General features: G+C 39.1%; 2 protein-coding genes across 6 annotated transcripts in view; one reads left to right on the forward strand and one right to left on the reverse strand.

Annotated features, from left to right (window-relative positions):
* Positions 1–1,065: 1,065 nt before the first annotated feature.
* On the reverse strand, positions 1,066–6,499 carry LOC126373610 (early boundary activity protein 2-like). 2 transcript variants are annotated; one of them, XM_050019799.1, is made up of 7 exons: positions 6,253–6,499; positions 5,179–5,294; positions 4,215–4,325; positions 3,296–3,862; positions 2,849–2,961; positions 2,151–2,294; positions 1,066–1,451 (listed from the first exon to the last, which is right to left on the reverse strand). In XM_050019799.1, exons 1-7 carry the CDS (start codon positions 6,434–6,436, stop codon positions 1,286–1,288), a joined length of 1,401 nt encoding a protein of 466 aa, XP_049875756.1. In that variant the 5' UTR covers positions 6,437–6,499; the 3' UTR covers positions 1,066–1,285. The 2 variants fall into 2 exon arrangements, with proteins under 2 accessions (XP_049875756.1, XP_049875755.1); XM_050019798.1 differs by having other exon boundaries at positions 3,296–3,868; positions 6,253–6,498.
* A 316-nt stretch (positions 6,500–6,815) lies between these two features.
* LOC126373616 (uncharacterized) overlaps positions 6,816–17,257 on the forward strand; it is a 31,332-nt gene continuing 20,890 nt past the window's right edge. For 3 of the 4 annotated variants that reach the window (XM_050019818.1, XM_050019817.1, XM_050019815.1), the window contains exons 1-9: positions 6,926–7,043; positions 7,214–7,262; positions 8,994–9,353; positions 10,560–10,652; positions 11,912–12,030; positions 13,441–13,578; positions 15,056–15,287; positions 16,471–16,670; positions 17,069–17,202. In XM_050019818.1, coding sequence (XP_049875775.1) covers positions 9,003–9,353; positions 10,560–10,652; positions 11,912–12,030; positions 13,441–13,578; positions 15,056–15,200 — 846 coding nt within the window. In that variant the 5' untranslated portion in view covers positions 6,926–7,043; positions 7,214–7,262; positions 8,994–9,002 and the 3' untranslated portion in view covers positions 15,201–15,287; positions 16,471–16,670; positions 17,069–17,202. Of the gene's footprint in view, positions 6,899–6,925; positions 7,044–7,213; positions 7,263–8,993; positions 9,354–10,559; positions 10,653–11,911; positions 12,031–13,440; positions 13,579–15,055; positions 15,288–16,470; positions 16,671–17,068; positions 17,203–17,257 lie in introns of those variants that run through there. The other variant, XM_050019816.1, reaches the window with a different exon arrangement.

Here is a 17,257-nt window from a genome sequence, read left to right on the forward strand (position 1 = left end):
AAATGTTTTTCCCGCTAACTCCCGTGGGAATTTTGCAATATCGTGTTGCAACTAAGCTTTAAGTTTACTAAGGTACCTACATGCCAAATTTTAAGCGTCTATCTTAAGCGGTTTAGATTTTTCATACAACAAGATTTTCCCGCTAATTCCCGTTCCCGTGGGAATTTCGAGAATTCCTTTCTTAGTGCACCTATACGGTACCTAATCTACGTCCCTTCCCTTCCAAATTTCAAGTGCCTACGTTTAGACTGTGCGTTGATATGTCAGTCAGTCAGTTTCTGCTTTTATAGAATATCAATAAATAGTATCCATAGGACTATTAAAGTATATTATTATCAATAACAGTATACTTATTACACATTCAAAAATTCTTTACACTGTTTATAGGTACCTACTCCGTTATCCCTACCTCGGTAAACTCAAGAAAATGTAGTTATAATTAAGAAAAACATAGTCATCAACAGCAGCCGTTTTAAACCGAAATTAAATGGTTGATTTCGGTTTTAAACGGTTTTTTTTCGTTTTAAACTGGCCTTACATCTATAGGCAAGGCAAAACAGATCCATTTCTATCAAATCGCTCTAGGCATAGAAATTTCCATTTGAAACCTACCTACATACATAATAATTATTAAATCTTTAATTAAGGGTAGGTACATTATTTTAGTTTATTTTATTTTATTTTATAGGTGCACTGAGGAGCTCGGTGGCGCAGCGGTAAACGCGCTCGGTCTGCGATTGTTGAAGTTAAGCAACTTTCGCAAAGGCCGGTTATAGGATGGGTGACCACAAAAAAAAAGTTTTCATCTCGAGCTCCTCCGTGCTTCGGAAGGCACGTTAAACCGTTGATCCCGGCTGCATTAGCAGTCGTTAATAACCATTAATCCGCACTGGGCCCGCGTGATGGTTTAAGTCCGATCTCCCTATCCATCCATAGGGAAGGCCCGTGCCCCAGCAGTGGGGACATTAATGCGTTGATGATGATGATGACATTATTTTAGACTGAAAATTAAATCCTCGTGAAACATGATAAGAAAAATAAACTACTAAATGAAAATTCAAGTGCTTACTTTTTAATCATTTAATATCGTCAAAATTGCAAATACTTAATAATACTAACGTACATTTTTATAAACAACAAACATTTGGTTGAACTCATTAACATGTATTTAAGCGTTTTGATGGTCAATTCTCATGAAATTGGCGGATGGTGGGACATTCTCGTGGTAATCGCTCGCACTTCGTCCCAGCACGTGGTTATGGTACAACGACAAACATCGGTTGAACTAGTCAGTGGGCGTTCCATTGGAGGACTCGCGTGAGATGGGCGAGGGCGGGACATTCTCTCGGTTGTCCTGGTTAGTCGTTACTGGCATCTGTCCCGAATTACGTCCCAGCATACGATTACGATACAACTTTGCTTCGTCGGTGCATTTGATGGTTATGCAATTTCTGGAAAATCAATAATTTTACATTGTAAGTATCTTATCTAATCTAGCCTACTAGACCCCACTGCTGGGCAAAGGCCTCCCCTTCCTCTTTCCATTTTTTGCGGTCCTGTGCGTATTCCGGCCAGTTCCTCCGGCATGCGTCCAAGTCATCACGCCATCTCTTTCGAGGTCTGCCACGACTGATTGATTGATTGTAAGTATCATAGAAATAAAATGAACAATACCTACAATATGCTTATAAACAATTTGCACAATAAATTTACACGACGCTGTGCTATTTACTGCAATGCAATTTTAAATTATGGAAGAAATCATCATTATCCCTAGCGTTATTCCATGATTGGACAGGTCCGTTTTTTTCGGAAGCAACTACCAATTTGAAGGGAAAACCATGCGATTTGCAGGTTGTTTATTTGTCACCATACACACACACACCCCTCATCCTCACCTCTGTAGTCATTATGGTTGGTTGTTCTTCCCTCCCCACATTTATTAAATTGTAAGTGTGGGCCTGAATTTTTGCCACTATTAGCGTATATAAGTGTTATGTAGGTACCTACCAATGAAAAAATAAGTTACGTCTAACAGAAAGCTCGGTGAGGTAAGGCGTCTGCATATATATAGTTGGTAGGTACCTAGTTCATCATGCAATAGGAGTATAGTCGTTAAATTACGATAAGTCTTTTTCTAAAGAACTGACCTGACGGATCTCTTCGGCACCCCACAGCGGTCCGCGACCGTGTCCACAATGTCATCGATCAATTTTGGGTCCAAACATTTCTTCGCTGGCTTATTAGTGAAAGCTGGAGACTGTTTGCCAGTGAGAGAATGGGTCGCTAGTACTCTGCAAGAAAGTAAACATTGATTCTCAATCACATAATTCTTCTATCGTGTGGATTATGAGGTGGATTACCGACCCCATCAACCCTGGTGTCAGGGTTCTTACTGAGCCGCTATAGGCCCCTGACATGACTCGTGTAACGACTACGTACTTACATTAGTGAGTAATAACCGGGACCAACGGCTTAACATGCCTTCCGAAGAACGGATCATCTTACTTTTGGACAATCAGGTGATCAGCCTGTAATGTCCTAACCAAACTAGGAATCACAAAGTGATTTTTGTGTTTTGTCCCCACCGGGGATCCGAACGAAGGTCCCGACCTTCGGATCGTGAGTACAACGCTAAACCACTGGACCACGGAGGCCGTTAGGTACAGTCATGAGCAATATAATGTACCCACTTTAGGACTCTGTCGCACTAACATATTTGACATTTAGTGAGACTTACAGTGCAATTTGTCAAAAAAGTTAATGTGACATGGTACCAAAGTGCATAATTAATGCTCGTGACCGTACATAATAATTAGGTTTTACTGATCAAACGAGCTATACTTACTTGCGAGGAAACACAGCTTGCAATAACTGCCTCGTAGCCGACGAATACGATCCCCAGTTAATTTCATTCATCAGTCTAGCCGGCACAGTCGCATGGCCTGATCCAATGGGCACCTGAAGTAATTACATCATGACATGAATCAATAGATACGGGCTATATGCAAAATGTCAGATGAATTATGATAATTAGGTGGAGGCAAATAGACAACTTTGGTTAGCGAGGTATTCGTTCAATAGCATTCGGTGCGTCTATTGGCTGAATTTGCTAGTTATTCTTCCGCTGATGAAAGAAAAAGTGAAGAAAGGCAGTAGATAAATGGAGTTCAATACCCAGCGAATGTCGTGTCTATATATCTAAATGAAGTAATGTGAGAGGTACAACGTGGGGTACCTACACTATTAAGTTTCCAAAAATTGTCTTATCAAACGAATTGTAATGTCTATTTACCATATCGTTCCTATTTGCCGGTACGGGCGGTTCCACATTATTAGTCGTTTGAGCAGACACTCTCCTAACTTGCGGCGACTTCACATTGCGTCTCAGGTCCTCCGGTTCAATCTTCGGTTGATTCAAAGATCTATCCGCTCGCGACATAGATACTTCAGCATAATTTTCTCTGTCAGATATTTCCCTTTCACGATTCTCCGCGTCAGAATTGTATATTGAAGATTCAGGACAGTCAAGTTGAAGGCGTCCGACTAGTGCCAGAAACTGTTCGTGCAGTTGGTTCAGGATTGTCTCCATTTGTTCTATCTTCTCCACCGGCACTTGCACTTGTGTGTCGTCTGTTTGAGTTGCCTGGTCGAACGTTAATTTAGGTATTTCCTTCACAATATTGCTTTGAGGTAGCGGAGTGCTGCTTTGTATAGTACCTATAGATCGCTTCTTCTGTGATGCACTTTGAATAGTAGAAGACATATTGTTCACGACAGGAGGCGATTCTATACGCTTGTATTGCGCTAGAGTTTTAACAGTAGAGTTGATCAAAGGAAGAGATCTCAGATCTTCGTTTATCTGCAACTAAAGTTTAACATTAGTTATTAGGTAGCATTAAAATCTCAATAAAAAGTCATTCGGGTAAGTAAGCGTTTGATGTGGTGTTATATCTGGCAACATAATTAATATCGACATTCTATTTGAATCCTACTACCTCGCAACTTTAGGATCTAACCTACACCATTGACAACAAATATAAACTGGTGCACAATGCACCTGTCACTTTTTATAGTTTTACTTAGTATTGCCGCCTTAGGTATGCTTGTCTGCAAGAAAACGCTTAAAGAGGCTAAATGGGGCTGCCTGTACTTGTTTGTATAGTATTATATTGTATTTATTTGTAAATATAATAGAAAGATGCGGTTCTCACCCTGCCATCGCTATCGCTGTCGGAGTCGCTATCATCGTGTATTGGGGCAGCTCCTGAGCCGCCGGCGACGCCGGGTACTGATTGTTGGTTCGCGTTGAATGATCCAAATATCTGCAAAAGTTCGGTATAGCTGTCATTTTTTACGTTTAAGCATGGCCGACGGGTATATGCGGAGGGTTTATGTAACAAACAAATGGTCCCTATTTAGAATCAACTTACCTATTCGTTACAGAGCCAGCAGCAGCGTAGCTAGCGACATTCAAGTGCGCGTGTGTAAAGGTGGATGCTGACATGTGTTACGAGTTACGAGGTTATGTAACGTGTTACACAGCGAGCGTTCGTGCAGTCAGTACGGGGAATCAAGGTGCTCGTAGCGAGCATCAAAATTGATTTTAACACACGGCGTAAGGTATCATGCTCCCTGCGAATGGTACGTTACGCCACATACTACCAGTCAGTACCCATCTTTAGATGATTTACAAAGATGGTGAGATTACAATAGCAACTCTCACAACAAGGTTAATAATGTAAGCTCACGACTATACCCCAATTGGGGTAGTCAGAGGTACATCCGTCGCAAGATGAACTAAGTACTCACACCTCACCGAGCTTTCAGTCAGAGCAACATGATTGTATGGGCGCCTATAATGTCCGAGCCCACTGTGTTAGTGAAAACCGCATTTAAGATAAATTATATATAAAGTTACCAGGACACATCCCGGACACTTCATACAAAAATCCTCGTTTTACACAGACGGTACACATTGACGTAATCGTACACGCGAATCTGGGTGAGTGACGTCTGACGCCCATACGGTTGAACATTAAATTAAGACCGAGGGGGTCAGGTAAACCTGAGAGTTGCAGTTCTATACGTAATACTATTCCTTATTCTATGACCAGGGTTGAGGTGGGCCATTGACCTCACAACCCACATGAGAAGCCAATTTACGGAACAACTTACCAAGGGATCCGTCTTCATCTCCTTGATGGTACGCATGCATAACGACAGCATGTTCTTCACCTGGTGATCCTGACGCTCCAACAATAACTTATGCTCTTTCACGTGCCTTTTGTCATCTAGAAATAATGCGGGAAACATAACATAAACAGCTTATATACGTGCCATGGGCCTCGTATGCAGCTCCACCACGCTGCTCCACTGCGGGTTGGTGGATGTGATTGGGTTAGTAGCCCGGGACCAACGGCTTAACGAGCCTTCGGAAGCATGGAATCATCTTAATTTTCCGGACAATCAGGTGATTTAGCCTGCAATGTCCTATTTGGGAAATAACATAACAAATATTTTATTGCACACGCAGGAAATAAAAAAAATACAAACTAAAAATAAATAGAAGAGTACAGGAAGCGGTATATGCGTGGTAACATTCGGATGTTACTATTTTTTGAACATTGTGAGGAAACCCACATTCCCGAGAAATGAATTTTCGGAGGTATGTGACCTAACCTGTATTGGGCTGGTTTTCCCTTCGCGGTTTAGAAGGTCAGACAGGCAGTCGCTTCTTTAAAAAACCGGACCTGTCAAATCTTCATGTTAGGTAAGCGGACCCTGTGATAATACTAGGATGTGGTTTTTGTTAACAAAACTTCGCATATCTTCAGACACGCTAGTTTCAATACAGGAACAAAAGGAATCTAACTAAGATGTTCTAGGTAAAGTTAGCATTAAAAATAACAGCATATTTGATGTGACATTAGATCCGCGGAGGTCCGTGTTTTTCTATTAACATTAATAATTACCACGTTAATACCATACCAGTTTACAATTAAGTAAATATCGTACTTACCTACTTGAGATTGTGGCTAAATATACCAACATTGTTGTATACTAGATACAGTATCTACTAAAACAGGCAAAAATAACGACAGGCACAACAGGCCAACCATACAGCGTTTGCGTCAAAACAGTTTTCCTTCACTATTTTTATCTGTTTTTGTACTTACTTAGTACATACGGTTACCAATTTAATATATTATAGACTAAAGAAAAGAAATAATTAACACACAGTTTCCTCACCCGAAATCCTTAAAATTTGAGCTCTTCTCGCACTGTTCCCGTGTTTAGCTCGTACGAAAATCATTTTCCCCGGATGTAGGTCCGGTTCTTCATTCACCAAAGAGTCTGCATTCACTACTCCATAACACGGAAACACGTTGCGCTCATCCACCCACTCCACTAACAGCCAGTGATTTCTAGACATTTTGGGGAGGATGAAGAAACAATTGACAAAACACTGTTGTTTTACTTTTTAATTCACTACTTTTTAATTCTGAACTAGTCAGGACGATGTTCGATGTGTAACTGAAATAGCAAACCGCTCCTATCTAGCATTACGCGCAGGTAAAAATCTATTGTTAGTAGTTTCTTACACCCCATACCATAACGGTACATAGGACCCTACCCCAACGATGAAAGGAACAAATAATAGCATTAGAATATAGATAAAAACCATTGCGAAATTAAAGAACCATCAACGTAGCGTAGCGCAGCTTGCACTTTTTACAAGATATCAATTCGCAGCTTAAAAAACACAAGTCTGTATTTTAATGAAATGAGGGTATTTAAAAATATGTTTGTCTCGAATTTGAAACCATTAGAATATTGAAAAGTTCGTTCTTTTTTGTTCCAACCATTGACGCAAGCGGTTGCGCTGAAGATAGACGTACGATCTTTTAATTTTCTCTTTAATCATAATTACTTACAAATAAAATTAAGTAGCTAAGATTATAATTTTTAAAATTAATATTAAATAATTTAAATAAAAGTTCTGTAAAAAGGATTTGTTTGGTATAAAATCAGGTGCTTAGGTACGTGAATTTAAAAAGTAACGTCTGATTTGGCAAAAGTGCAAGTCATTGTTCACGTAAAGTGTGAAACCTGAAATTCTGCTTATGAAACCCCGATCGTATTGTAGAAGTCGTGTAGAAATGATTCCTTTGACATTTTCGCCTATATTAATGTATTTTTTTCTTCACAGGTTTAGACGTCCGACACTCTGCAGCACGACGACGACGTCTAATCAGACGGTGAGTTTTTTAACACTTTGATAAAGTTAGCGATTAGATTGAGTTGGGTCCTATCTCTCTCTCTCTCTTTATTTAAGAGCTGCTCTCTTGTCGGTGGAGTAATCGCCTTCATTACTCCATAGATAGGGCGTGTAGAACGGTGGTTGCCCCAATCGCCTTCCGTTCCGCAGTACACCGACCAATTTTTCAATTGGTGATGTTCTAGCTAGAGCCCTAGAATCTATTTCCTCGGCCTCCAACCAGTAGTGACAAAAATCCTATCATTAAGCGCGAAAAATTCTAAGTACTGATCAGAAATCAGAATCATTTATCCAACGTAATTATCATGGATGAATTTGTTGAAGGTCAATGTAAAATCTTTTAAATCATTGAGGGTATACATTACAAGTTATTTAATAACTAGCGGAACACCAGACATTTTCATAATTTGGGGTAATCATTAATCTTATAAGCTTTTTTACATAATGTAACCTTCACATGAGCTTTAAATGTACGTATATTTTCTGCCAAATTTAAAATATTATCTGGTACTTATTTTATTGTAAAAAAGTATACACATAACCCCAAAAAAAGATGGATTCATGTAAGTACGTACACTTAGTCATATTAATAAATTATTGCAAGGTAACTACGCTAATATTGAAACACTTGGCTTTAAAAAAAGACAGACTATTGCGTGTAAAAACACGTAATCTAGCATGGGCAAACAGGTCTATGATCGAACTCATCAACGCTGGTTTTAGGGTTGCTATTGAAACCGCCAAAAACCTGTGACATCGTGTAAAAAATACATAAGTAGGTACCAGGGTACTTTTACGGTTACTGTAGTAAATAGTCCAATTCTATCGCGTGGGTTGTGAGGTGGAGTACCAACCTCATCAATCCTGGTGTCAGGGTCACTATTGAGCCGCCAAGGGCTCCCTGACATGGCTCATGTAACGACTACTTACCTACATCAGTAAGTAGTAACCGGGACCAACGGCTTAACGTGCCTTCCGAAGCATGGATCATCTTACAGTCGGACTATCAGGTGATCAGCCTGTAATGTCCTAACCAAACTAGGGACCATAAAGTATTTTTTTGTGATTAGTCCCCACCGAGAATCGAACCCGGGACCTCCGCTCAACCACTAGACCACGGAGGTCGTTAGTAAATAGTAAGGAATGGAATTCTGTATTTCCTAATGCATACTTATAACCCGGGTGCTTTCAAGGCCAGAGTGAACAGGCACCTTTTGGGCGAGCTTAGGCCTCGTTAATGCCTACGAGTAAATCTGGAGTCAAGAGCAAACCCGGCAAAGGTAAAAAAAGTAACAAACCGGAATCTGCTTAACGTACCCTCCGAAGCACGGATCATTTTACTTTCGGAGAATCGTATGAGCAGCCTGCAATGCTCGCGCCCTATCTAAACTAAGGATCATTATTGTCGATAATCTACTTACCTTTATGTTAGGCACCTAAACCACCTATGATCTGTCTTTCCCGTAAAATGTATGGCGTGAAGAAAAATTCCTAGATAATAATGCTAATGTAACTCTTTGTGAATTGGAAAGGTGTCGTTAACCTACATATATTTTTGAACTAATTTTAATGGAGGTAAGTGAGAATTTAAAATGAACAACCTTCAACTACCTACATTTTTGATTTGCAGTAAAATTTTACAGCTTCTCTAAACAATAAAAAGCTTTACAACTAAGGAGTTAGGTCTAAAATACCCGCCTAACCTTTTCAGGAAAAAAGCATGGAAACCCAGCAAGACGAATTTATGCGGCAAGAGGTAACTGAGCAACTTATATCTAATGTAATTGCGTACCACGCAGACTTGGAAAATGTGGCGAACAAAATGATTGAGGCGGCTACAGTATCGCCTGGAGCGCAAAGAACGGGAAATAGTCTTGCGAACGAAATAGGAACAGCCACTTCGGGTTACAATGTTGACAATGCTAAAGATAATATTTCATCCGACCTGTCTTCATCTTCGTCGGAGCCAGGCACTACAGAGCATAAACATGTGTTGGAAGATTTTAATAATCGCTACTACAACAACGGACTTGAACCACCCAACGGTGGGCCTGTACGCACCAAAAAAAATGTAAGTAGCTTACATTAGGCATAGATAGTGAACTTCGTAAATAACTTTTTTTAACTAAAGCACATAATAACGGGTTCTTACCGCGTTTAAATGGGGATATGAGACTCCCGATATTACCTAACTTAACACTAATATTGAAACACCATCACATCATCATCGTCATTTTTTTAACTTTTTTTAATTTAAAACTACCTACTTTTTGGAACATTGAACGAAAGTTAACGTTAATCATTAAGTCGTTCCAGAAATAATTGCATCTAGGTAAGGTTTATAATCCCCGCGTGATGGTTTAAGGCCCGAGCTTCCTATCCATCCATAGGGAAGGCCCGTGCCCCAGCAGTGGGGACGTTAATGGGCTGATGATGATGATGAAGGTTTATAATGAAGGACTTTCCAGGTTACATTCACCAAAAACAATATAGATGGCGTTGTACAGCTTTAACGTGATAACTACCTATTTTCTCATTACTCGGGTACATAATTATTCCAAAATGCAATGTAATGGCAAACGGGGAATTAATGGAAGTTAATGAAACCTTTAAACATTTTTTGTGTTGACTTAAATGGTAATCTTAAATATTACGTCGAATAGGCTAGTTTCCAACTAGTCAAATCAGTTACTTTTTACTAAACGTCAAAACACGAAATTACTATGGAATTTGTTTGAAAAAGCACACTGTGACGTCATAGAAAAACGTGATAAAATGTCGGACTTATTATTACGTTTTTCTTATTTAAAATTCATAAATGAGTTAAATTGAAAAAAGAAAACTTTTTTCGTTACTTTTAGATGTGTCTTTATTTAGTAAGTAATCAGAATTTCATAATTTATCTTGAACCTAGTACACGACCCAATTGTAACTTCTTTTATAGTAGAAAATCTTTAACAAGCTATGTTTGGCAGTGTTTTTTGTTACTTAGTTTGTGTCCAAACAAAAATATGATTCACTTTAGTGTAGTGACGGTTCTGGCACCTATAACAGTCAGTCATAAGTCACCAGTAATAAATTAATAATAAATTATTATTATTCAATAAGCTGTTAATAATAAATAATAAAAAATATTTCTGCACTTAAAAACACAAAACTAAAATTCTCTTAGCACGCTAACATTGTGATAAAAGTGTATTTTATGGGAGTTGGCGATATAAGGGTGAAGAATAAAATAAATATTTAAATATGAACTTGCATAATTTTGTATTTGAAGGTTTCTGGCGACAGCGATTACGATTATGACACAGATGATCTAGGACCTTCGGCAAATCGTAACGTCTACAACGGAACCCCTTTCGAAGACTTGGTAAGTAAAACAACCCGAAACGGATTTTTGAGGTCCGCCCACCCCTAATGGCCAATTACGGCAAGATAATTTGCAGATACTTTTGATACGAAGTCCTAAAAACACTCGCTAATGTCACTCGGTGGCGCAGCGGTAAACGCGCTCGGTCTGCGATTGTTGAAGTTAAGCAAAGGCCGGTCATAGGATGGGTGACCACAAAAAAAAGTTTTCATTTCGAGCTCCTCCGTGCTTTGGAAGACACTTTAAGCCGTTGGTCCCGGCTGCATTAGCAGTCGTTAATAACCATCAATCCGCACTGGGCCCGCGTGATGGTTTAAGGCCTGATCTCCCTATCCATCCATAGGGAAGGCCCGTGCCCCAGCAGTGGGGACGTTAATGGGCTGATGATGATAATGTCACTCGGTAGGACGCGCAGAATACCAGAGTCGTGGCTCACGCGGCGGCTTATACCGCCCGAGGTCCTTTTATTCCGGACGCCATCGCGAGGATCGGACTGTCAGTGCGTTGCATTTATAAATACTTGTTTTTTTGTTGTGATTTTGGTTTGATTTTCTATTTCTAATATTTTTTAATCTTAGTTTTTTTCCGTGTGTAATCTGTCCCGTGTTGAATGTAATATACCCACCTACCTGTCTGTCTGTGTCTGTTTCTTTCTTTCCAAAATGTATAATAAACATGGTGACAGATGATCAGCTAATCCCTCGTGTGACAGGTTATCATAGTGGAATCGGCACAATCCTCCAATCAGTTTTATGACATATCAGGAAATAAATGGTATTTACCAACGACTTCACACTTAGTCTTGCATAGATGACGTCATAGAAAAACGTGATAAAAAATCGGACTTATTATTAAATTTTTCTTGATTAAAATTCATAAATAAGTTAAATAGAAAAAATAAACTGTTGTTCGATCTACGTATCTATATTTATTTAGTTATCAGAATTTCATAATTTATCTTTAACCTAGTACACGACCCATTTGGTAAATAGACCGTTGTCGATTATCGCTATGATTTCAACTGAACGTGTTCTATGATGTTTTGTCTCCTTTTTCAGGACAAAAACCACTTTTTTGTGACTTATTGTAGATTTGCCGCAGATGGCATTAACTACTTGGCCGGACAAATGGGAAGCGCTGAAGGCTCTCACCCGGACAAAAAGCACTGTACATTTAGTCGTCTATGATAATTATCTAGATGGTCCTGTGAAACGTAATTTTCGTGGAAAGTCTCTATTTAATTATTTGTATATTTTCAGGTACCAATTGGACTGGGCACTGCCAGGGTGTCTTTGAATTATTTCCAATCTATCAAGTGGGATCCTGCCTCGTATGCTATTGCGACCAAAAAGTTGATGTCCGCCATATTCACTCGCGAGTAAGAAACAATTACACTATATATTATTATACCTACTTCACCAGATCGTCGGTCCACCTTGTAGCGGGCCTACCCACTGAGCGTCGTCCGAAACGTGGTCGCTATTCTAGAACCTTTCCGCCCCAGCGGCCATCGGTTCTCCTCGCTATGTGTCCTGCCCACTGCCACTGCGGGAAGCCGCTGGATGCGGGCAGCGCAGGACCGATCGTCGTGGAGATCCTTGGGGGAGACCTATGCCCAGCAGTGGGCGTCGTACGACTGGTGACGATGATACCTACTTACCTAAAAAAAAATGCACTGACCTCTTTAGTTTTGACTGTGATGGCAGAACTAGTTGGTTGGACAACCAATATAACAAACCTAAACAAAATCTAGGTAGGAATGTTGTACGGACGTACGGACATACTCACAACATCGAAATTATACAGCGCACAGTCCAAAACCGTGGATACAACCAACTTAGTATTAGATACCTACTTTACTAATACAAATACGAAGCCTAGAACGTTTCAAAACGCTTATTTTTAAAAAGTAGGTGGGCAAAGAAGTCGCTTTCAAAATACTAGTATGGGGAAAAGTTCGAAAAAAGATCCTTGCGAATGCCGGCTTATTCTATTGTTTTACACGCCTGTAATTCGTAATGAGGTGGGTAAAGCCACGTGTCAAAGGGCAAAGCCAAAAACTATGTTCAGTTTATAATTTATAAAGTTTGTTTGTTTTCATTTACTTACGGCATTTTTGACAAGCAGATATACCTACCAAGTCTTTCTACTCGTATTTATAATGTTGTCTGTAAAAGTTTTATATGTATTGCTGTACGTGTACTTCAATAAATAATATTATATAAATAAATAATAATATTTTATAATTATTCAAAAATACAATTTAATGGCAGAGGAATTATAAGAATAATTCCAACTTGATCTTTGGATGAGATACGTATGTATTGCTTCTCTCTATTTTGATTGGAATAATAATGGGTGGAAGATGACTGTGTTGTGCCTGGGTGTAATGACAAGGGTCATCATTTATACCTACTTAAAAACAAAGATAAAAGATATAAATATGTTATCCATAAAATTAGAAGGTTAAAAGGCAACGTCATACAGCGCTATCTAAATTTTCTGGTGAATGTAGTCTAGAAAGGCCTTTTTTTTTTTTTTTTTTTGACGTGACTTATTGTAGATTTGCCGCAGATGGCATTAACTACTTGGCCGGAACTCTAGAAAGGCCCTCATTGTACAGTCATGAGCAATATAATGTACCCACTTTAGGACTCTGTCGCACTAACATATTTGACATTTAGTGAGACTTGCAGTTCAATTTGTCAAAAAAGTTAATGTGGCATGGTTGCAAAGTGTATACATATTAGTACTCGTGACCGTACCTATTTTTTTTTTAATTTTGCAGGACTATGGCCACCCACTGCTTACCAGGCAATGAAACATTGCCAGGCAGGGGTACTAGGAAGCCACTGGATGAGCGCCTGGTAGGTGACATCATACACACAGTTGTTCAGCTCTGTAAGGTGCCGGTCAAAGCAGTCAGGTATGTAAACCATTATATAAATATACAAGGCGTTAGTGACATCGTTACGAAAACTTTGAGGGATGATTCAGACTATGATTCCGAGTTGATATCAAGTGGAATTTACTGTAGGAAAATTAATGAAATTTTTTTTTTAATTCTTTTATGTGAGCTCTAGAGTTCTCTACACCAAAGGGGTAGTCAGAGGTACATCAATCCCAAGATGAACTAAGTACCTACGCCTCACCGAGTTACCGACCCCGCCGGCGTGGTCGACGACTTCCCTCAATCAGCGCTTATCGCTATCGACCCACTAGGGTCGATTAATTCTTTCAAATATTATTTTCCTCTCAGGCGACGCCCTGAGCCGAGGTTCGCGCCCAACTGGGCCTGTTGTCTTAAACGTTGTACCGGGAGCCTTCAGCTCTCCCCATTTGTCCGGCCAAGTAGTTAATGTCACCTGCGGCAAATCTACGTCACGTATATAAGTCACGTCAAAAAAAAAAAGCCTCGCCGAGCTTTCTGTTAGACCGACGTGATAGGTGGTGAGCCGCATCGTCGTCTTTATAGTGGTACCCACCATTGTGAAGTCTACCTTTTCAATTCAATTTAATAACTCTTCATTTTCAAAAAAACTACTTTCTCAGTTGATATCAAGTGGAATTTTCCTTCGCAAAAGTATGAAACAGAAAATAATTTTAAAAAACTCTAAAATTTTCATGAATTATCCGACAGGAAATTCCATTAAATATCAACTCAGAATCATGGTCTGAATCATCCCCCTCAGTATTCGTTACGGTGTCACTAACACCCGCACCTACTTGTATGGCTACCTGTATGTACTTGGACGGGGTGCAAGTGACATCGTAACGAATACTGAGCGGAATGATTCAGCCCATTATTCTGAGTTAATATCTAGTGGCTTTTTCCGAAAAATTAATTCTCCGGAAAATTCCACTTGATATTAACTCGGAATCATGGTCTGAATCATGCATCGTTGCGATGTTACTAACACCCTGTATATCTTATTTTTATGCTTATTGATCGTTTATATTGTTAAGTACAAACCTGTTTACTAACAGGGTACGTAGTATTTTACTTACTGGAAAACCGGGACGCAGATATGCGATTTTGAGATATTACCTATTCAACTGACGGTAGAAATTCAAATGACGGTGGCGCAGCGGTTAACGCGCTCGGTCTGCGATTGTTGAAGTAAAGCAACTTTCGCAAAGGCCGGTCATTGGATGGGTGACCACAAAAAAAAAAAGAAAATCATTTCGAGCTCCTCCGTGCTTCGGAAGGCACGTTAAGCCGTTGGTCCCGGCTGCATTAGCAGTCGTTAATAACCGTCAATCCGCACTGGGCCCGCGTGATGGTTTAAGGCCCGATCTCCCTACCCATCCATAGGGAAGGCCCGTGCCCCAGCAGTGGGGACGTTAATGGGCTGATGATGATGAATAGTTATTTATTGTTACTTGTATATTTTCTTTGTCAGGAAAGTAATTACTACAATGTGCTATGATGAACGGAAGGTATGTGACATACGTAAGAGAAATAAGGATTCCGAGACGAGTACTACAGAAAGTTTTAGTGATGATACCGATTCAGCTGGTGAAGGGCCGTCTACCACGACACATTAAATTAAATCTGGAATTAATACTTATTAATATAATTATCAATTATTTATTATTAAGTTATAATATATCTGCATTGAATGAGATGTAAAGGTGCGTAAAAGTTTTGTAATTATCTACGTTATTTTACATACTTACAAGAGTATGGACAGGGACACAAAAAAGAAACTTGTTGGCTTTAGTACCTAATACTACCTATTATAACCGAAAAATAACAAAATATTAATAGTATTTTATGCAACAGTTGTATAAGAAGGGTCAAAAAATGCGAGTGGCGTGAGTTGCGATGTGAGCCTTGGCGAACATCGCAATAAGAGACGCCACGAGCATTTTTTGACCTAGTTATACAACGTTGCATACAATACTTTTTCTACGACGACGTAATTTTAAACGAAACACAAAAATTTTCCGATTTATTTTCCAACGCGCGGGAAAATGGCGGCAAATGTATACTTTTTTTTTATAGTATATCTATGGCACCAAACAAAGTAAAGGTGCCAGTTTCCAGGTCAAAAAAAAAAACAACAACAATGCTTTTTTGGCGACATTATAGTACAGTTACACTTTGTAAACAATGCTTTTATAGGCCATAGAGCGTACACTTTTTCAAAGAGTTTAATTATGTATGTACTTATATTAGACTTTTTGGTTATTTAAATGCCCGATTAAAGTAGAGGAGTAGAAAAAAGTTTTAATATTTCGGTTATAATAACCAAAAAATAACAATAATAAGTAGGTTCGGGTATAATAAGTAGTATTAGGTACTAAAGTTACCCGATTACTCTAGCCATAGAGGCAGCCAATCAGCTCGCGACACCAAACACTTCAGGACCCCGATACCGAACCTGCCGGCGTGGTCGACGATTTCCCTCATTCAGCGCTTATCGCTATCGACTCACTAGGGTCGATTAATTCTTTCAAATATTTTTCCTCTCAGACGACGCCCTGAGCCGAGGTTCGCGCCCAACTGGGCACCCTCAGGCCTGTTGTCTTAAACGTTGTACCGGGTGAGAGCCTTCAGCGCTCCCCATTTGTCCGGCCAAGTAGTTAATGCCATCTGCGGCAAATCTACAATAAGTCACGTCAAAAAAAAGGTACTAAAGCCAACAAGTTTCTTTTTTGTGTCCCTGTCCCATACTCATGTAAAAGCAATGAGGGACATTCCAGGTTTCGTTCGCCAAAAAAAAACTGTAGATGGCGCTGTACAGTTTTGTCTTCCTTTAACCTTCTAATTTCATGTATAGCAGACATATTCATCTTTTATCTTTGTTTTTAGGTATAAATGATGACCCGTCTTATTACACGAAGGCACAATTACATCAATATTCTGATCATAAGAAACAGAAGCAACATAGCAACATAATTCTATACATAGTGTGATCCAAATATAAAGCAACAATTATTTTTATATAATGCTTCTGCCATTACATTGTATTTTGGAATAATTATGTACCTACTCGAGTAATGAGAAAATGGGTAATTATTGTGTTTACTTAATTTTTCTTGTATTGTGATCCTGTCTGCTTAAAGATAGATAGATAAAATACTTTATTGAGCACAATGGACACAAAATACAGAGATAGGGACAACATATACAGAAAAGGACAACATGCGGCCTTATTGCTCATGCAACAATTCTTCCAGGCAACCTTTGGGCACAGGAAAATTTTGTACAAATATAATAATAGCGGGTTAGTAATTTCTAACAAAATAAATAATAAAAAGAACTACCTATATAAAATAAGTACATTAAAGGCTAGGTATTTTCCATAACATTTACATTCGTGGCCGAAAATAGGGGGCACGTGACTGATAGTGTTGTATCGTTGACAATACTTAAATTTGAATTAATTCTAGTATTTTTTTATTTGCAGGACGAACATGAAAATAACAGATTGTGATATTGTATATTGACTAAATAATGCTGAATGCCTTGACAGTGGAACTCGGCAAATTGGCAAATACAGACATCGTATTCTATTCCTAATTTAAAAAATAATCTAATCAGGTAAGTCAGCTTGTTTTAATTCTAAATAAATTAAGTGCCTACTATACTCACGTTA

This window comes from Pectinophora gossypiella, chromosome 16 (assembly GCF_024362695.1).
Source record: "Pectinophora gossypiella chromosome 16, ilPecGoss1.1, whole genome shotgun sequence".
In the NCBI taxonomy this organism is placed as follows: Eukaryota; Metazoa; Arthropoda; class Insecta; order Lepidoptera; family Gelechiidae; genus Pectinophora; species Pectinophora gossypiella.